The sequence below is a fragment of the Loxodonta africana genome, chromosome 23 (genome assembly GCF_030014295.1).
Source record: "Loxodonta africana isolate mLoxAfr1 chromosome 23, mLoxAfr1.hap2, whole genome shotgun sequence".
Lineage (NCBI taxonomy): Eukaryota > Metazoa > Chordata > Mammalia > Proboscidea > Elephantidae > Loxodonta > Loxodonta africana.
Window position 1 is genome coordinate 4,995,039 of NC_087364.1, and position 22,706 is coordinate 5,017,744.

The following is a 22,706-nucleotide window of genomic DNA, read 5'->3' on the forward strand; positions in this document are numbered from 1 at the left end:
TCCTTTTAATTTACTGTGAGATTATGTTAACTCTTCAAAACTATGCAAAAAAAAAATCCAAACTATGCAATAGTTCTGTTTCACTCAGTAAAATTAAAGCTTTTACAGCAGACTTACATGATCTTACATGAACTTGGAGCCCTGGTGGCACTGTGGTTATGTTACCCTAACAGGTGACTCAGTGTATGGGTCTCAGAAGACCAACTGCATGACATTAACTCAACGTACAAAGTGGGGAGGGGGCTGCAGATTGAATTTAATCTCCATTAATAAATCAATTATTCCTACATTATGATCCCAAAAAACCCAGTGCCCTCAAGTCGATTCTGACTCATAGTGACCCTATAGGTACTCCAATAAAATTTTGCACACTGAAGCTCATGTGACCTTCTTTGTAGAAGACAGACATTGACATACGAGATGCTAATGCATCCTTCAGGATTTGGAAGCTCCTTGTTGGAGACCCTCCCAGAGCTCACCCTATGTGTATCTACTTCATGCTGTCCTGATATGTATCCTTTTTGCTATAATAAAGCTGTGATCATACGGATAGCACTTCCCTTTTCTATGAGTCATTCTAATGAATTATCAAACCTGAGGAGTTAGTGGGAACCCCCAAATTTGTAGCCAGCAGGTCAGATCTGAGGGTGTCCAGAGGACCTCTGAGCTTGCAGGCAGTGTCAGAAGTTTTGGGCAGACATGGAAGCCTGAAGAACTGTGCCCCTTAACGTGTCACCTTAACTTCGGGTGGTTAAAGTCAGAAGAACTGCATTTGTAGTTGGTGTCTGAGAATGTATTTAGAGTTGGTGTCAGGAGACACACAGACATGCCTTTGTTGTTGTTAGGTTCCGTCGAGTCCGTTCCAACTCATAGTGACCCTATGCACAACAGAACAAAACACTGCCCGGTCCTGAGCCATCCTTACAATCCTTGTTATGCTTGAGCTCATTGTTGCAGCCACCTTGTCAATCCACCTCGTTGAGGGTCTTCCTCTTTTCCCCTGACCCTGTACTCTGCCAAGCATGATGTCCTTCTCCAGGGGCTCATCCCTCCTGACAACATGTCCAAAGTATGTAAGACACAGTTTCGCCATCCTTGCCTCTAGGGAGCATTCTGGCCGCACTTTTTCCAAGACAGATTTGCTCATTCTTTTGGCAGTCCATGGTATATTCAACATTCCTTCCCAACACCACAATTCAAAGGCGTCAACTCTTCTTTGGTCTTCCTTATTCATTGTCCAGCTTTCACATGCATATGATGCGATTGAAAATACCATGGCTTGGGTCAGGTGCACCTTAGTCTTTAGGGTGACATCTTTGCTCTTCAACACTTTGAAGAGGTCCTTTGCAGCCGATTTGCCCAATGCAATGCGTCTTTTGGTTTCTTGACTGCTGCTTCCATGGGTGTTGATTGTGGATCCAAGTAAAATGAAATCCTTGACAACTTCAATCTTTTCTCCATTTAGCGTGATGTTGCTCATTGGTCCAGTTGTGAGGATTTTTGTTTTCTTTATGTTGAGGTGTTATCCATGCTGAAGGCTGTGGTCTTTGATCTTCATTAGTAAGTGCTTCAAATCCTCTTCACTTTCAGCAAGCAAGGTTGTGTCATCCGCATAACACAGGTTATTAATGAGTCTTGCTCCAATCCTGATGCTCCGTTCTTCTTCATATAGTCCAGCTTCTTGTATTATTTGTTCAGCATACAGATTAAACAGGTATGGTGAAAGAATACAACCCTGACACACAACTTTCTTGACTTTAAACCAATCAGTATCCCCTTGTTCTGTCCGAACAACTGCCCCTTGATCTATGTAAAGGTTCCTCATGAGCACAATTAAGTGTTCTGGAATTCTCATTCTTCGCAGTGTTATCCATAGCTCGTTATGATTCACACAGTCGAATGCCTTTGCATAGTCAATAAAACACAGGTAAATACCCTTCTGGTATTCTCTGCTTTCACCCAGGATGCAGCTGACATCAGCAATGATATCCCTGGTTCCACGTCCTCTTCTGAAACCGACCTGAATTTCTGGCAGTTCCCTGTTGATATACTGCTGCAGCCGTTCTTGAATGATCTTCAGCAAAAATTTGCTTGCATGTGGTATTAATGATATTGTTATATAATTTCCACATTCAGTTGGATCACCTTTCCTGGGAATAGACATAAATATGGATCTCTTCTAGTCAGTTGGCCAGGAGGCTGTCTTCCATATTTCTTGGCATAGATGAGTGAGCAACTCCAGCGCTGCATCTGTTTGTTGAAACATCTCAATTGATATTCCATCAATTCCTGGAGCCTTGTTTTTTGCCAGTGCCTTCAGAGCAGCTTGGACTTCTTCCTTCAGTACCATCGGTTCCTGATCATATGCCACCTCTTGAAATGGTTGAATATCGACTAATTCTTTTTGGGATAATGACTCTGTGTATTCCTTCCGTCTTCTTGTGATGCTTCCTGCGTTGTTTAATATTTTCCCCACGGAATCCTTCACTATTGCAACTCAAGGCTTGAATTTTTTCTTCAGTTCTTTCAGCTTGAGAAACTCCGAGCGTGTTCTTCCCTTTTGGCTTTCCATCACCAGCTCTTTGCACATGTCATTATAATACTTTACTTTGTCTTCTCGAGAGGCCCTTTGAAATCTTCTGTTCAGTTCTTTTACTTCACCAATTCTTCCTTTTGCTTTAGATGCTTGATGCTCAAGAGCAAGTTTCAGAGTCTCCTCTGACATCCATCTTGGTCTTTTCTTTCTTTCCTGTCTTTTCAGTGACCTCTTGCTCAACTCTTCACGGATGATGTCCTTGATGGCATTCCACAACTCGTCTGGTCTTCAGTCACTAGTGTTCAATGTGTCAAATCTATTCTTGAGATGGTCTCTAAATTCAGGTGGGATATACTCAAGGTCATATTTTGGCTCTTGTGGTCTTGCTCTGATTTTCTTCAGTTTCAGCTTGAACTTGCATATGAGCAATTGATGGTCTGTTCCACAGTCGGCCCCTGGCCTTGTTCTGACTGATGATATTGAGCTTTTCCATCATCTCTTTCCACAGATGTAGTCAATTTGATTTCTGTGTGTTCCATCTGGCGAGGTCCAGGTGTACAGTAGCCGTTTATGTTGGTGAAAGAAGGAATTTGCAATGAAGAAGTCGTTGGCCTTGCAAAATTCTATCATTCGATCTCCGGCATTGTTTCTATCGCCAAGGCCATATTTTCCAACTACTGATCCTTATTCTTTGTTTCCAACTTTTGCATTCCAATCGCCAGTAATTATCAATGCATCTTGATTGCATGTTTGATCAATTTCAGACTGCAGCAGCTGATAAAAATCTATTTCTTCATCTTTGGCCCTAGTGGTTGGTGTATAAATTTGAATAATAGTCTATTAACTGGTCTTCCTTGTGGGTGTATGGATATTATCCTATCACTGACAGCCTTGTACTTCAGGATGGATCTTGAAACGTTCTTTTTGATGATGAATGTAACACCATTCCTCTTCGAGTTATCATTCCCAGCATAGTAGACTATATGATTGTCTGATTCGAAATGGCCAATACCAGTCCATTTCAGCTCACTAATGCCTAGGATATCGATGTTTATGTGTTCCATTTCATTTTTGACGATTTCCAATTTTCCTAGATTCATACTGCATACATTCCAGGTTCCGATTATTAATGGATGTTTGCAGCTGTTTCTTCTCATTTTGAGTCGTGCCACATCAGCAAATGAAGGTCCCAAAAGTTTTACTGCATCCATGTCATTCAGGTCAGCTCTACTTTGAGGAGGCAGCTCTTCCCCAGTCATCTTTTGAGTGCCTTCCAACCTGGGGGGCTAATATTCCAGCACTATATCAGACAATGTCCGCTGCTATTCGTAAGGTTTTCACTGGCTAATGCTTTTCAGAAGTAGACTGCCGGGTCCTTCTTCCTAGTCTGTCTTAGTCTGGAAGCTCAGCTGAAACCTGTCCTCCATGGGTGACCCTGCTGGCATTTTTAATACTGGTGACATATCTTCCAGCATCACAGGAACACACAAGCCCCCACAGTATGACAAATTGACAGACACGTGGGGGAGACATGCCTTAAAAGCCTTAGTAGGGATTAATTAATTTGACTCTATTAAAATTATAAGTTTCTGTTAGATAAAATCACCTTAAGTTTGGCCAAGATAGAGTAAGCCTACTATAGCCTATTTCTCTCACTGATTATAATTAAAACTTTGAAAAAAAACATTAAAAAAATCTATCTGAAGACCCTGAAAAGTAAACAAACATTGTGAAGGGTGTAATTCTTCATGGAAGGAGACTGCCACATCTTTCATCCATAGAGCCGCTGGTGGGTTCCAACTGTGCATCTTTTGGTTAGCAGCCAAGAGCTTAACCACTGTGTCACCACTGCACCTGATTCTCTTCTAAACTCGTTGCCATAGAGTCAATTCCAACTCATAGCAACCCTATAGGGCACAGCAGAACTGTCCCATAGGGTTTCCACGGAGTGGCTGGTAGATTTGAACTGCCAACCTTTTGGTTAGCAGCCTAAGCTCTTATCCACTGTGCCACCAGGGCCCCACTCCCCTTCCAGAAGTGTATAAATTGATTCCAGCATTTTGGAGAGTAATTTGGCAATAGCTGATATGGTTGCAAATGTCCATACCCCAAAACTCAGCACTTTCATTTCTAGATGTCACTGCTGGCAAATTTTTTGGCAATTAAACCTTAGGGGCAGGTTCAGCGATGCTAACTGCAGCATTGCTTGTAAAAGAGATGACTTGGAAATTTTATTTTTTGAAAGAACTTTTTCATCCTACTTTGTTAAACTGTGGAGCCCTGGTGGCACAGTGGTTAAGAGCTATGGCTGCTGACCAAGGCTCAGCAGTTGGAATCCACCAGCTGCACTTTGCAAACCCTATGGCGCAGCTCTACCCTGTCCTATGAGGTCACTATGAGTTGGAATCGACTCCATGGCAACGGGTTTGGCTTGGTTGTTGGTTGTTGAACTGTAAACATGTTGTTCTTAAGAAATGTCATAAATGTATTTATGTAAAAATTTTTTTGAACTCTTTTTTGAGAAAAGCTAAAAAGAGGGCTGGGTGTGTTTATACCTAAAAATAGAGTAATGTAAATATGTAAATACTTTTTGGGGGGGGCACTGAAATAGAGGCACCGACAAGAATCTATGATGATACCCCAGGTGGCTGTAATCTCCAGTCCTCTAGTAAATATTTTAGCAAAATAATCCCACTTGCCATATTGTCATTGAGCATTGAGCATCCATCTACCTGCACCTCTCATGGAGGTCAGGAATCTGCGGACCACGACACACGGGCCTCAAGGTACTCTAACTACCTTGTGTAGACTTGGAGGACTACAATCTAGCTACAGAGGTGGCTGCCACATATTGGGGCCACAGGCAGTTGAGGCAGTGTGAAGCCCACCCTTCCAGGATGGAGTTGTGTGTCCCTATTGCCCTCCCGTCCCCATTACCTTGCTCTCTGCTTAGCTGATTAAAGGTGCTTGAATACAATATTGCGCTAACCAAGGGTGCAGGTAGTATGATCAGCAATTTCTCTAAGTATTGCCTGCCCTACCAGGACATCCTGGACCTATGGGCCTTATTTAACCATTTCATGGTTAAAAAAAAAAAAAAAAAAATCACAGCCATCGAGTCGATTCTGACTCATAGGACAGAGTAGAACTACCTTATAGGGTTTCCAAGGCTGTAAATCTTAATGGAAACAGATTGTCACATCTTTCTTCTGCAGAGCAGCAGGTGGGTTCGAACTGCCGAACTTCTGGTTAGCAGCCAAGTGCTACCAGTAGACAAACTCACCACTCACATTTTTCACACTTCCTGGGCCATAGCACCTATATGTACAGTGTATGTGATATGCTTCATGAAGCATGGTACCAATACGGCCCACCCTAAATCAAACTGGTAACAATTTTATGTGCAGGAAGTGCAATGTTTATTTAGTATTTCCTGTGTATTTTTTGAGAGTTCAGTAATATAGTTTATGGCTCAAGTGTAACCAGGAAGTGTGATGCATTTCCAGGGGCATGGTACCAATATGTACCATGTTTGCAATATACTTACGGAACATGGTACTGATATGGCCCGCTTGCAAGAGGGACACCATTTTTTCGAATACACACACACACACACACACACAACCAAAAACACCAACAAACAATGAATCAGCATCCATTCCATTAGTGAAAAAAAAAATGCCATCACCAATAAATTAAAAAAAAAAATCACCCATGAAAGGGTTAACCTTGAACCGGCACTCAGAATAAAACAAGGAATAAAAGCTACATGTATCAAAATGGAGAAAAAAAAATTCTTTATGAGAACAAGAAAACAATTTGCAGAATGATCTACATGGAAGGACACATTTATTTATATTTTAACAAACATGCAAAGCACTGATTCTATTTATGGATGCAAACACATGCGGTAAAGTACAAACACAGCTGGGATGGCAGGTAGGAATGGAATCAAGAAATGGAATGGGCATTTCTCTAAAAATAATGGCTCTAACCCAAATATGGCAAAATGTTAAGAACTGGTAAGTTTGGGTGTTTTGTTAACCACTCTGCTTTTTTCTAAGTTTATAATATTCCATAATAAGACATTTTTGAAAATCACATATATGAGAGATTTCTTCAAAATCCCAAATAAGTGTTAAGTCCTGATGAGTCAACCAAACCTTCTCCATATTTTAGATAACACCTACAATATTAGAGTCAGAATTGCTGGTTAGAATATTGGCTCTGAAAAACAGGAATACGATAATAATAGCAAGCATTGTTTTGGGGGGTCACATATATTATTGTAGGCAGCGTTCTGGGCACTTTACACATATTTTCTTTAATCAACCCAGAAAAAGAATTATTACTCTCTTCAAATTATGGTTGAAATTAAAAAAACTCAAGTGTGAAATAACGTATCTTGGACTCATAGGTAGTTCTTTTCTTTCTTCAATTTTTAAAATTTCATTAAATTAATATTGAAATTCTAAAGTCGATGAGAATCCATAATTAACCACTTTTTCTCTGTTGCTTATGCAGAAAGGGTTGCCTAATTGTGCATTTCCCATCTAGACCGGGTATGTGAAGAGATATCACAAAATCTTTTTCTCTTCAAATACATAGTCACTATTCACTTTCTCATTCTTTTACAATTTCTCATAACAGAATTCTCCTGGTTGAAATTAAATAGTGGATGCCTTAACTAGGAAAAATACTATGCATCTGAATATATTTAAGATATACATAAACATAAACCAGCCCACTGCCGTCGAGTCAATTCTGACTCCTAGCGACCCTGTAAGACCGAGCAGCACTGCCCCACAGGGTTTCCAAGGCTGTGAATCTTTCCAGAAGCAGACTGCCACATCTTTCTCCTGGGGATTGGCCGGCGTGTTCAAACCAACATCCTTTTGGTTAGCAGCCGAGTACTTTAATCACTGCATCACCAGGGCTGCCTATGATACACATATGGTGCAATTTTATAAAGGAAAAATGCAAAAATGAGGACTTTTTTCAAATTTTTATTTATACAGAACATGGCTCCTTACATTTGAAAATGCTGCAATTTAACTTATGCGATAAAATTAATTTACCGCCTTCATTTCTTGCACACAATATGTAAGTCGAGAGTAGTGAATGAATACGGATTCCCTGAGACTTCATTTGTGTGGAAGAGCTTTTTTATGCCTGGTCTCCTTCTGTTTGTAGACCACATAGGAAACCTTCTCTTTTTTTTTCTTCTTCTGAACGGGTTATCTAATTTTGATTTCTTGCCACGTGTTTTAGCCTTAACCCTTAATGACTGAACTTGCCATGTCTACAGTCCATGATTTCATCTAACACACAGTTTGCTTCTTTTCCATGCTCTGCTGTATTTACATGAGAATTTTAATGAAAATAGAAAGAAGGCTTTGGATTTAATTAGTGCCCTACAACTCTTAATTTTGTTGATATGGGACATTACAAACAAGGTTTCTGGGATGGTTCAGCAAAACAAACCACGTAACAATCTGTTTCTCGATGTTGACCCATTGTTTATTGATTATATTACGGCTTTCATTGGCCGTTCTGCCTGGCATGGAGCAAGGTATCATTGCCTTGAAGGCTTGATTGCCATCCTTCTAAAATCAGAGACCATCCATGATATTTTATGATGAATACTTGGCTATTCCAGATACTAATAATAAACTTTTATGTACTTAAAAAAAACAAAAAGAACATAAAAAAAAAGTTTGGAAAGAAACACGATGAATGCCTCAAATGAAAAGAAAAGATCGTAAAACACACCAATATTCCTGTGGAAAATTGACTGCAGAGAGGAATAAAATGGCACAGGAGTTGAGGCTTAAAGTGTAATGAAAATATAAATAAGCTGTGCTCAAATGAAAAATGAAAACATCTCATTTTTCAATGTCAAATGTGGACTCCTAAACAGGTGTGTAACTAGTAATTTTTGTGCCAAAGGCTAGAACTAAGCATTTTATCCATCCCCTTCTGCGACCAGCCTGCCATTAGGACTCCCTCTCCTGTGTATTTCACGCTTGTCCTCTATTTATAACCCATGGACGATCCTGTGTCAGGTTACCTGGCCCGTGTCTGAGTCAGCAGAGAGTTGCAATCAAAGCAAAAAATTGCTAAGAAGCCATTCTGGGTTAAAAGGTATCCTCAGTATTTCAATTCACTGCCAAGCCTTTCACCACTGAGTAACTTCTTCCACGTGAAAAATGGCATAGAATTGTTTGTTTTGTTTTTTAAATTGTTTTAAATCTCATCAATGACAAGTAGATAAAAGGCCTATTATTTTTCATAGATACTGTCTAATTCCAAAACCAATTTGAAATCATAAATAGCCCAGGAAATTCCAGATTTGAGTCATTAGAGTGCCACAAAGGCTCACTCAAGGACAAGTATGTGGAATCTCATGATGCCATAGATTCGCTGCGGGTTTTATTTATGCTCAGTGCTAAGGAAGCTCATGCACGTTTTATCCTGGTTCACAGCATGGGTCCACTGAGTCTTCTGTGTAAGAAGCACAAATGAAAGCAGCAAGAGTCAGGATTCGGCTAATGTCCCAGTTTTCACTGTTTCCACATTATTTTAAGTGAAATTGATGTTATTACTTTTATGGAAAGATATCATATTTTGAAAATTAATAAAAAAGTGATGATCGACTACAAGTATGTTGTGTGTATGCCGTATCCTGAGGAAATGAACAATGGCTAAGTGTTGAGACTCACCTTGTTAGACAGAAAATGTTTTGCATCTATATTGAGAAAAATTAGGAGTTTGTACGCTTAATTAAAAAAAAAAAGAGGATCATTTGCATATAAAGTAGGATTTATGGTTAACAAAAATAACGTTAGTGCGTTCGTAAAATTCTTATTTGCAAAAAACGGAAAGTAACTCTGGCCATCTTAAGTAGGCAGAGGATTTATTGGAAAGCTGAAAGGGGAGCATGAAGTTAGAGGGAAAGCTTTGGAAAATGGGCAGGAACTGAGGTGAATCCAGGGGCTGGGCAGCAGACATAACCTAATTAATATTCCTTTGCTGTTACACCACGGCTGCTGCTGAAGGCTGGTGCGACTGCCAGAAGCTGCCGATACTGCAACGCGTCCATTCTTCTCACCCCTTCTATTAGGGTGTCTCTTACTTCAGAATTCACAGTTGATATAGCTGACTGACTGAGACTGTCTCACATATAGGAGCCCTGGTGGCGCAGTGGTTAAGAGCTCAGCTGCTAACCAAAAGGTCCACAGTTCGAATCCACCAGCTGCTCCTTGGAAACCCTATGGGGCAGTTCTACTCTGTCCTACAGGGTTGCTAGGAGTCAGAATTGACTCGATGGCACACAACAACAACAACATCTCACATGTAAGGAGCCCTGGTGGTGAGTGGTTAAGAGTTCAGGCTGCTAACCACAAGGTCAGCAGTTGGAATCCATCAGCTGCTCCTTGGAATCCCTATGGGGCAGTTCTGCCCTGTCCTACAGGGTCGCTATGAGTGGGAATTGACTGGACGCCACACAACAACAATGCAACTCACACGCATTTGTCTAGCTGTCAAAGGGAGGGGGAAAGAAGGGACCTCTACTGTTATGTTTTCATTGTGGGAGAGGAGACGTTTAAACGTATGACCCCCCCCCGCCCTGCAAAACAACAACAACAACAACAAAAAAAAAAAACCCATTGCTGTCGAGTCAATTCCGACTCATAGCGAAATGTATGACAGGTAGCCAAAAGTTCCCCATTCCAAATGACCACTACACTTACTTAGACTTTTACCTTGAATCAAAAGCTCTTCAAATTTTAATAGAAAGTTGGATTTATGAGATAAAGGTAAATTCATTGTCAGAAACAGGCAGGCGATCACATCTCTTCAAACATTGGACTATTATTCCTGATGACTTTTCCCAGCTCTCTTGGCTTCTTAGCCAAATCCACGAAAGATCAGAGGAAAAGTGCCTATTTTTCGCACCTTCTTCTCCGTTCTCTGTGGACCACGTCGTAGTGGAAGTCCTGGAAAGGATGTCAGCTGGCCTATCACGTTATAAAGTGCAGGAGCCAACCTTGTAATAAAAGTCAAGCCAGCATTCATTACGGGCAAGTCCTCCTGTGGGTTATCTTATGGAAAGTGTCTGTAATGCTTAAACAGTAAAGTCCGTGCATCTCTAAGGAACAGATGGGAGCTCTGGATAATTTATTATTACAACTAATCCCTTTTTTCTATTTCAGTGCCATATATCAGTGTAAGTGACTTCAGCAGGTCACATATTTTAAGATTTACTTTTAACGTTAAAATTATGGATATTTCTCACTATCTCAATCAGCATTATTTAGACAAATCTCAGTTGATAATATGGCCATACCTATATCATGTCAAATATTCAGATTAAAGCTGACAATTAGCTGGGTGGTTGATTTCATGGAAACATCTGAATCCTTGGCTGAGATTTAAAAAAAATTTTTACATCAATGTATGACGTAATACAGTTATAACCTAACTTCATATAAAATAAGAACCTTCCTGGTAAAGCCATAATCTTTGGCTATATGGATATCGATAATCACATCTATAATATCATTGGTTTGTGTGTTTTATTGCAAAAAGAATGCCACCTTGAATACAAAGTCTTATATCTTTTTAAGACGATTTTTTAAAAACAGTATTTTAAAATTCAAAATAAAAATAGAAAAGCATTAAACTCTATGATATACACCCTTTTTCTTTTTAAAAATACATTCTTTTTTTTTCTTTTAGTGATAATCTTCTTTATTTTGGAGAGATATTTAAGGCCAAATACATAAAAAAACATACATGAAATCACTGAAACACACCCAGTTTTGTGAACTCTGTACTTATTGTGATTGTACAACATTCTTACCATATGTAGTAAAACCTGCAAAAGCTAGAACCTGTGGAAGGCGGAAATCTGTCAGAGAAGGAAAAGAAATATTTTCCAGTAAAACGAGCGACAGGAAAGTTTTCCGCCCTGTAAAAGGTGGAAACCTTACAACACCGGGACAAACAAGGCAGTCCCACAGAATTCTGGCTCTCACACGTTTCACTGCATTATACTTTAAATTAATTTGGATTATATGGAATTTGAGGAGCCCTGCTGGTGCAACGGTTAAAGCACTCATCTGCTAACTGAGAGGTCAGTGGTTGGAACCCACCAGGCACAACACGGGAGAAAGATGTGGCAGCCTGCTTTCTTCAAGATTAGAGCCTTGGAAACCCTATGGGGGAGTTCTACTCTGTCTTACAGGGCTGCTGTGAGTCAAACTTTACAGCAGTGGGTAGTTTATATGGAATTTGGAGGTAAGAAAGGCACCCTGGTGGCAAAGTGGATAAGCACTTGGCTACTAACTGAAAAATCAACAGTTCAAATCCACCAGCTGCTCCATGGGAGAAAGATGTGGCAGTCTGCTTCCATAAAGATTTCAGCCTTGGAAACCCTATGGGGCAGTTCTACTCTGTCCTAAGGGGTCGCTATGAGTCAGTGGTGGGTTTCATTTAACTGGGATATAAAGACATGCCATAAAACCATAGGTGCTTCAAGGATTTATTTTCTATGTTGTCATTTAAAGTCTCATTTGAGCTGAGGTTGAAAATGGAAAACATAGCAACATCATTAAACAGATTTAAGATCATCTTCACCTGACTGACTTTAAAAATACCACCACATACATTATGTCTACAACAAATAAAATCACATATAAAATTACTTGCAAATTTTAGTGTTTTGGGACTGTTCTTTTTTGAAACAAGTAGAAAATTGGAGTAAGCTGTGATAGCAGAAAGAGCAAAAGGGTAAGTTAAAGCAATTTAGGGAGGAGGTGAGAACAACTGAGTTCTCTAGTCCACTAAGAAAATATGTTCTTGGTCATAGTTAATGACTCTCTTGACCATAAATTAATTTTCCAGTTATTATGAATGACGTGAGTATCTGGGGCCATTTACCTGTGAGGCGTGACTCTCCCGATGTCCCTGAAATGATGAAGTCGCTGTGCCACTCACTGACAGCCTTGAGTATCCGTCTTCTCCAGGCAAACCTGTAAGGACAGCACCAGAGGGCTAGTTAAGGTGTTGCCTCCTTCCCCTAAGTAAAATCATTGTGTATGTATTTTAATGATTTAATCTCACTGCTGCCAACTCTAGGGTACTGTCAGGATGGCCGAGGGGTCTAAGGCAGCAGACTCAAGATTTCGCTTCCTGTGCTCAAGGTTTCTGGTATCCAAATGGAGGTATGGATTCAAATTCCACTTCTGACTCAGTTCTATTAGCTCTGGTGGTGCAATGGTGAAGAGCTATGGCTGGTAACCGAAAGGTCAGAAGTTTGCATCTACTAGCCGCTCCTTGGAAACCCTATGGGGAAGTTCTAGTCTGTCCTATAGAGTTGCTATGAACAGGAATAGACTCAACAGCAACAGGTTTGGTTCTTGGAGCCCTGGTGGCATTGTGGTTCAGTGTTCGACTGCTAACCAAAAGGTCAACAGTTGGAATACCACCAGGTGCTCCTTGGAAACACTATGGGGCAGTTCTACTCTGTCCTATAGGGTCACTAGGAGTTGGAATTGACTCGATGGCAATGAGTCTTATTTCATAAACTAAAGTTGTTATATTTCACAGAATAAACATTAATTGAATAAGACATTTTCCAATGAAAGACAGAGAATACGAGTATTGTGATTCTTTTTTAGTAAAAAAGGAAAGAGACTAGACAAGGGAGATAAAATGCTAATAAAGAAGAGCATCATAATAGCACATAAGTGAGGCAAGAAGTGTCAGAGGGGAGAAAGAAAACTTTTCTAGAGACTGAAAATAGGTTGATGAAGCATAAACCAAAGCCTATCGCAGTTGAGTCAATCCCAACTCACAGCAACCCTATAGGACAGAGTAGAGCTGCCCCATAGCATGTCCAAGTCTGTAGCCTTCACAGAAGCAGACTGCCACATCTTCCTTCCACGGAGCAGCTGTTGGTTCAAACTGCCCACCTTTGGGTTAGCAGCTCAGTGCTTAACTACCGTGCCATCAGGGCTCCTCTGGTGAAGCATAGATGGGGCAGGAGAAGCACATGGAGAAAGGAGAGTAAAACAATTAGCTGGGTTTGCTACAGAAGACAATTTGTAGGGTAACAGGGAGCCAAAGAAGAGGTTAAAAGATACATAAGATATAACCAACCAAGTTTATGTGCCTGATGAATTCCATTGACTACAGCTTATTTCCACACCCCGTTTGCCAGTTTGTCATACTGTGATGGTGTGCATATTGCTATGATGCTGGAAGCTATGACACCAGTATTTCAAATATCAGCAGGGTCTTCCATGGCAGACAGGTTTCAGCGCACCTTCCAGACTAAGACAGACTAGCAAAAAAGGCCTGGCAATCTACTTCTGAAAATTAGCCAAGGAAAACCCTATTGTCACAAAAGAACATTGTCTGGTATAGTGCTGGAAGATGAGCCTCCTAGATTGGAAGGCACTACACGATGGTCACAACAACGGACTCAAACGTGACAAGGATCATGAAGATGGCGCAGGACCTGGCAACATTTCTTCGGTTGTACGAACTGCATGAAGAAAAGGTCAGGGTAGCCTCTCCTTCACAAGAGACCACTTCATAACCAACCATATGAGATATGTTGTGGGCCTGAGGAAAGACGCATGTCCCCCCAAATAATACTGAAGTATCTAACAAGGGGGAAAGGCATGGACGCATCTTATTAATTATCCCTCATGAGAGAAGCAAGGTTTCTCAACTTCGGCACTCTTCCCATTTTGGGCCATATAACCCTTTGTTGTGGTGGGCTGTCCTGTGTGTAGTAAGATGTTTAGAAATCCTGGCCTCTACCCACTTAGTATCAGTAGTACCTCCCCAGTTGTGAAAACGAGAAATGCCTCCAAACATTGCCAAATATTCCTGGGGGCAAAATCTGGTATCCTGCATCACTACGAGTTACTTGATTAATAAAAATGAATAGATAAAAAAGAAGTATCTCCCCAGTGGAAGGAATTCCACACCGAACCACGGAGGACTTTAAATGCAGAAGTGATTGCTACTCTCATCTGAAAGCATAATTAACTAGTACGATGTAATTGATTAAACATATACACAATTCCTAAATTAAAAAGCATTAGAAACTCACAGCACATTTTTCCAATTATATGAGAGAGTTACTTCCTCAGGGAAGTCCACAAAATCCTATTCTACACGTAAGAAGGCTTCCTAATTGATCTTGTTATATATGTATATATACACACCTTGGCATAGAAAAGAGGTGGTGCAGTGGTTAAGCGTTTGGCTGCTAACCAAAAGGCTGGCAGTTCAGATCCACCAGCTGCTGTTTGGAAACCCATTGGGGCAGTTCTACTCTGTCCTATAGGGTCACTGTAAGTTTGAATTGACTCAACAGCAACAAGTTTGGTTTTGGCTTTGGCATAGAAAGGTTAACTTCATTGAGACTGGACTGACTAGGGCCTGAAAAGGGGCAGGAACAGATGGGCAGGAACGTGTTGGAGAATGGATCCCAGCCATAAGCATTGTCAATGTCTTCAGTTAGCTCGCGGGAATATTGCTTTCAGACACTGTAGCAGGAGAGTACAGGAAAGAGTCTAATCAGCAGCTAGTATCAGAGTGAGCTGGAATTTAAACAGGTGCAGATCAGGTAAACTTTGGAAATTCAGGCAAAGAGGTAAGTAGAACGTTGGCAATGTATCTGTTTCCAGGGCACAAGAAAGGACTCTCTCTGATATGAGTGTCAAGGGTGGGTGAGAGGGACAAAGGCTTGATTGACAAGCAAGAAAGATGTCCACTTCTAGAGAAACCAGTTAGTGGGCATTATGACCAATAAAACATTTTATTTTGTTGCCATATTAAAAGCAGTATAGAAGCAGTGCTTTTTTTTTTTTTAAGGTAGACAATCTAAGAAGGCACAAACCATGAAGAAAAAAGAATGTATTAATGCCTGCATACAAATATTACAAATAAATATGTTAAAATACTGTACAAAATAAAGTATAAATGCAAAAAAGAAAAACCTACAACATTTAACTACATTAAACAAAATGCTTTATTTTTCTTAAGATGCCCGATAAATCAAAGTATAAGGCCTACTCCCCCCAAAATGGGTATGTATAGAAAATTAAAGAGAAACAATATAAATGGCCAATAAATAAATACATTGATTTTTACTAAATATTCAAAGAAATGCACATATCAGTATAGTAACTTATCCATTTTACCTACCATGATGGAATAATTTTTAAAAATTACAGATATTTTCATACTATATAAAAGTAGAGGAAATAGTGCAATAAACCTCCAGGTAACTGTCATCAGGCTTCAGAAGTGTGAACATTTCAATCTTACCTCATCTGTTGTTGTCAGTTGCCATGAAGTCCATTCCAACTCATGGCGACCCCATATGTGCAGAGTAGACCTGCTCCATAGGGTTTTCAGTTTGTGACTTTTCAAAAGCAGATCTCCAGGCCTGTCTTTCTAGGTGCCCCGGGTGGGTTTGAACCACCAACCTTTCAGCTAGTAGTTCTAGTACTTAAATGTTCATGCCACCCAGGGACTTGAGTGCAATTCAAAAAAACCAAACTTGTTGCCATCGAGTCAATCAACCCATGGTGTGACCCCACAGGACAGAGTAACACTGCCCCATAGGGTTTCCATGGAGCCGCTGATGGATTCATACTGCTGACCTTTTCGTTAGCAGCCAAGCTCTTAACCACTGCACCACCGGTATTTAATAAATGCTTTTATTGACTTATATGAATCTATCTCTTCTCTAGATTGCCTGTTGCCATACTGCTCTCATATTTTCAACCCTCCAACCCAGGAATAACACAGATCATGCCCACAAACACCATCCATATATCCTGACATCCATTAATCTCATAGGCTCCACATGGAAATGGCTGCCACTGCCTTGAATACCAGTATCAGTGAACACAAATCTCAGAATGATAAGCATGTTTGAATATACACATATGTATATCTGGATCTATATGTAAATAAGTCATGAGGCATTAACTCTAATATAACTAAAACCAACCCAAATCCGTTGCCGTTGAGTTGATTTCCACTCACAGCGACCCTACAGGACACGGGAGAACTGTCCCATAGGGTTTCCAAGGAGTGGCTGGTGGATTCGAACCGCTGATCTTTCAGTTAGCAGCTGAACTCTTAACCACTGCGCCACCAGGGATCTAACCTTGGAGCACTCAGTTCATTGCACTGGAGCTCATGCACTTCATACGTAAAATTTTTGCGTTTATTGGATCTTCAAGCTTTAAAACAGCCACGATTTTATCATAGCTGCGTTTAGGCGATATTTACTGAGCAGTAACTCTGTGCTTGGGAGCGCCGGTGGCACAGCGGTTAAGAGCTCAGCTGTTAACCAAAAAGTCTGCAGTTCAAATCTACCAGCTGCTCCCTGGAAACCCTATGAGGCAGTTCTACTGTGTCCTATAGGCTTCCTGAGTCTGAATAGACTTGATGGCAATGGCATTAATAACTTTGTGCTTTGAGTCCCTGGGTGGTGCTCAGCTGCTAACAAAAGGGTGGAGTCCAGTCCACCTAGGGGCTCTTTGGAAGAAAGTCCAGGTGATCTGCTTCCCAAAACCCAGCCACCGAAAGCCCTATGGAGCACGGTTCTACTCTGACATTCATGGGGTCACCATGAGTCAGAATCAACTCGACAGCAACGGGTCCTGCTGACTTTCTGCTAGGTAATGCGCTTTATAGGCATCACGAGGCTAAGTCCTCAAGACAACCCCATGAGGCAGGTTTTGTGAGTGTCCTCGTTTTTAATGTAAGAGTTAATAAGGATCAGAGTTGGGTTTTGAACCCAAGAAGAATAGCTCCTTCAGCACCGGGCTAGGAAATGGGAAATTAGCACCTCAATATATCCATTTTGTCCTTGGTTTGAGGGTAGTTTGAGGGCGTGCTATCTGCTCTTCTGGAGAAATTTACCTGACTTCTCAACTAGAATCGAGAAATCGAGAAACTTAATTAAAGGCCTCAAATAGAAATTATTTAGTATGAATTAAAGTGCTTTTAACTCAGAGAAGGAACAGGGCAGGGCTTTGTGAATGCCCCCAGGAGCTCTGTCTGTATAGGCACCTTCTGTTGCTCAAATAGGCAACTGCAAAGCACACCAGATAGTCAAGTGGAGGCCTGTGTCCTTTTCTCTGAAAGCTTGCTTTTCAGTCAGACAACAGTATGAGTTCCAAAGAAATCTGTACAATTCACACAAACAAAGCGATGTTGTAAAATATATATCTGCACGTGTTTTAGGGACTCCAACCAGGAGCTGTTTTTGCCTGTGGTCTAGATCTATCTTGAGGCATTGCTGATGGAAGTCTTTCTTCCATATTCCCAGAATCAGTGGGGTTTTGGTCCTCTCACGTCGCTATTCTCTGGAATCTATGCAAAGCATGTAGGCTCCTGGCCTGGCAAATGATCTCACCCATCCCTTCCTCTTGGAAAACTCTGTGCACCTCACATAATCCTCACAGTGCACGGAAGATAACCATAATATAAATTAAAAAAAAAAAAAGACAGCCTTCCCAGAAATGATAAACGTAAAATCAAATGCAGTGACTATACTTTTTAATTGTGATTTTTTTTTCTTTATGCCTAGGAATAAAATGTATATTCATTGAGCCACAATAAAGAAAATCATACCAAACATAAAATGGCCTGGTTGGAATTTTTTATATCTCTATTTCCCAACAAAACAAACATCTTTATATTCACAATATTTTGTTTGATATAACTAAAATGGTCTAACACTAAAAACTGTTCTCTAATATAATGATAAATAACCCCAAGTCCTGGGAATAATTAGGTACACACAAAAAGATCTAAGTCTGTGTTCACATCAGTAAAAGGATGGCAATTAAAATAAGCGATAGCTGTAATTACCCACGCATAACTATATTTCAGCAAAGGAACAGATAATTATTTCTGGGAGGCAGAGTAGCATGCAGATACTGATATTCAAAAGAGAAATCATTTCCTAGAAAATAAAACTATATCTGAGTCTGCTGGAACTTCAAGTTATTCTACAAATTTATTTTCATTTTGTGGCTTTATTTAGAAAGCGCATTGCACTGTACTTTGTGAATTATGAATCAGTTCTAATAATTGTTTTAAGAGTTATCATGATCAAGTATATACCATGTATTGCAAAAGTATAATATTTGTTCATTTGTTATCATATTGACTGTAATTCCCGCTCTACCTCCTGTAAGGAATCCCTGTTGTTGTCAGCGGTCATGGAGTCAGCCCACGACTTATGCTGACCCCATGTGGTATGCGGTAGAACTGCTCCGTAGAGATTTCTTGATTGTAGTCTTTATGGAAACAGATGGCCAGGCCTTTTCTTCTGAGGAGCTGCTGGGTGGGTTTGAACTACCAACCTTTGGGTTAGTAACCAATCACAAGCCCAATGCACCACCCAGAAGGAACCTGGTTCTGGGTGGTGCGAACAGTTAACACGCTTGGTTGCATTTGAGTACTCCTAAAGGTGCCTCAGAAGAAAGGCCTGGCAATCTACTTTTGAAAAATCAGCCATTGAAAACCCTATGGAGCCCAGTTCTCCTCTGACACACATGGGGTCACCATGAATTGGAATTGATTCGAAGGCAACTGGACCCCCTTTAAAGGATTTACTGGTCATATGTAGTATGCATTATTGCTTCAATCAGTAAATACCTACTGAGGACCTAATGGTACAGGGCACTGTGCTCTAAAAAAAAAAAATTTTTTTTTTTTTTTTTAAATCATGGAGGAGGTTTCAGGCACCCAGAAATGAACTGTGTTCACAAAAGCAGATGAATATAAACATGCCAAGTTGTTCTGAAAGATCGAAATCCCAACTGAAATCATTTTCCTTTTGTGTCATAACACAAGGTTTTCAAGTGTCTCCAATTAGCGACAGCACAGAATGAGTTTTATTTTAAAATCTGGCCTGGGTAATCACTTAAGTGAAAATGCATAAATCTGTGTTTCTGGGTTTGGAATTTACGGCTTGTTCCATGTCCAATATTCCTAAAGACTTAATTTTACATGTAATACATTTCACAAGGCATTTCCATGTTTGTCTACAGGGTTTTCTGTTTGGTTGATTCATTTGTAGTTTTGCCCTTTTTGATTCAAAACACAGGCAGATCAGATACTTTGGTGAAGAGAAGTTTTTATTTTCTCTTTCTTTAAGCATCATTCGAAGTGGGCCAGGGAGACTGTTACACAGTGAGACTTCAGAGAAAATGAGTGGCTATGAGGTCACCTTGGCTAAATATCTATTTACTCATTTTTGATCATCCTAACATATTCAAAGTTTTCTTTTTTGTTTACTGGCTATCATTGAGTACTTCAAAACTAAAAGTAAACAAGGAAATTAAAATCCTTTCTACTAGATACATGCAACCTTTGTGAAGTGTAATGCCCAACAAAAGGCCTTAGTTATTTGAAATTATGATATTCCCATATGAGGTGCCATCAAGTTGGTTCCCACTCATAGCGACCTCATGTACAACAGAACGAAACACTGCCCCATCCTGCACCATCCTCACAATTGTTGCTATGCTTGAGCCAATCACTGCAGCCACTGTGTCAGTCCATCTCGTTGAGGGTCCTCCTCATTTTCACTGACCCTCTACTTTATCAAGCATGATGTCCTTTGAAATCTTCTGTTCAGCTCTTTTACTTCATCAGTTTTTACTTTAGCTACTCGACCTTCAAGAGCAAGTTTCAGTCTCTTCTGACATCCATTTAGGTCTTTTCTTTCTCTCCTGTCTTTTTAATGACACCTTGCTTTCTTCATGGTTGATGTCCTTGATGTCATTCCACAATTCGTCTGGTCTTAGGTCATTGTGTTCAATGAGTCAAATCTATTCTTGAGATGGTCTCTAAATTCAGGTGGGTTACTCAAGGTCGTACTTTGGCTCTCAAGGAGTTGTTCTAATTTTCTTCAGTTTCAACGCTAACTTGCATATGAGTAATGAATGGTCTGATCCACAGTCAGCCCCTGGCCTGTTCTAACTGATGGTACTGGGCTTTTCCATTGTCTCTTTCCACAGATGTAGTTGACTTGATTACAGTATTCCATCTGGCTAGGTCCACATGTATAGTTGCTGTTTATGTTGGTGAAAAAAGGTATTTGTAATGAACAAGTCCTTGGTCTTGCAAAATTCAATCACGTGATCTCTGGCATTGTTTCTGTCACCAAGGCCATATTTTCTAACTACCAATCCTTCTTCTTTGTTTCCAACTTTTGCATTCCAATCGCCAGTAATTATCAATTCATCCTGATTGCGTGTTCGATCAATTTCAGACTGCAGAAGTTGGTAAAAATCTTCAATTTCTTCATCTGTGGCCTTAGTGGTTGGTGCATAAATTTGAACAACAGTCATATTAACCAGTCTTCCTTGTAGGCATATGGATATTATCCTATCACTGACAGCGTTATACTTCAGAATAGATCTTGAAATGTTCTTTTTGATGATGACTACAATGCCATTCCTCTCCAAGTTGTTGTTCTTGCCATAGTAGACCATATGATTGTCCAATTCAAAATGACCAATACCAGTCCATTTCAGCTCACTAATGCCTAGAATATCGATCTTTATGTGTTCCATTTCATTTTTGATGATTTCCAATTCTCCTAATTTCATACTTCATACATTCCAGGTTCTGACTCTTAATGGATGTTTGCAGTTGTTTCTTCTCATTTTGAGTCGTGCCACATCAACAAATGAAGATTCCAGAAGTTTGACTCCAGCCACGTCATTAAGGTCAACTCTACTTTGAGGAGGCAGCTTTTCCCCAGTTGTATTTTGAGTGCCTTCCAAGCTGGGGGGCTCAACCGGCACTATATCAGACAATGTTCCGCTGCTATTCATAAGGTTTTTCACTGGCTAATTCTTTTCAGAAGTAGACTGCCAGGTCCTTCTTTCTAGTCTGTGTTAGTCTGGAAGGTCAGCTAGAACCTGGCTGCCATGAGTCACCCTGCTGGTATTTGAATACCGAGGCATAGCTTCCAGCATCACAGCAACATGCAAGCCCCCATAGTACGACAAACTGACAGACATACTCCCATATAATGGAATGTTTAGTAGCTAATAAAAATAATTGCTGTATACAGTGCAGATCATGTTTGTTGACACAGATATACTACATGATGTTGCTAAGCGGAAAAGAGCAGATTATTAAAACAATATATACAGTAGAACACAAGTTTTATAAAAACTACACATACTATACATATATATGTATATTTATATGAAAAAGAATGAAATTCTATTCTTAGAAATATTTAGATATTCCTAAGTTACAGAATCGTTGGTAGTTTTTTTTCTTTCTGTATCTTCCAACATGTGAAATTTTTATGTTGTTGTTGGTTTTTTGTTGTTGTTAGGTGTCATTGAGTCAGCTTCGACTCATAGCCACCCTGTGTACAACTGAATGAAACACTGCCTCGTCCTGCACCATCCTCACAATTGTTGTTATGCTTGAGCCCATTGTTGCAGCCACTGTGTCAATCCGTCTTGTTAAGGTCTTCCTCTTTTTTGCTGACCCTCTACTTTACTAAGCATGATGTTCTTCTCCAGGGGCTGATCCCTCCAGATAGCATACCCAAAGTATGTGAGACATAGTCTCACCATCTTTACTTCTAAGGAGCATTCTGGTTGAACTTCTTCCAAGACAGATTTGTTCATTTTTCTGGCAGATCATGGTGTATTCAATATTCTTCACCAACACCATAATTCAAAGGCATCAATTCTTGTTCCGTCTTCCTTAGTCTTTATCCAACTTTCACATGCATATGAGACAGCTGAAAATACCATGGCTTGGGTCAGGTGCACCTCAGTCCTAAAAATGGCATCTTGGCTTTTGAACACTTTGAAGAGATCTTTTGCAGCAGATTTGCCCAGTGCAATATGTCATTTGATTTCTTGACTGCTGCTTCCATAGGTGTTGATTGTGGATTCAAATAAAATGAAATCCTTGACAACTTTAGTAATTTCTCCATTTATCATGATGCTGTTTATTGGTCCATTGTGAGGATTTTTGTTTTCTTTATGTTGAGGTGTAACCCATACTCAAGGCTGTAGTCTTTGATCTTTATCAATATTTCAAGTCCTTTTTGATTTCTGCAAGCAAAGTTATCTGC

General features: G+C 40.1%; 1 protein-coding gene across 1 annotated transcript in view; it reads right to left on the minus strand.

The window, feature by feature from the left end:
- Positions 1–22,706, minus strand: part of MYO16 (myosin XVI) — a 561,325-nt gene that overhangs the window by 21,707 nt on the left and 516,912 nt on the right. Inside the window, exon 33 of the mRNA XM_023553192.2 lies at positions 12,482–12,573. Within this exon, the coding sequence (XP_023408960.2) occupies positions 12,482–12,573 (92 nt within the window). The remainder of the gene's footprint in view (positions 1–12,481; positions 12,574–22,706) is intronic.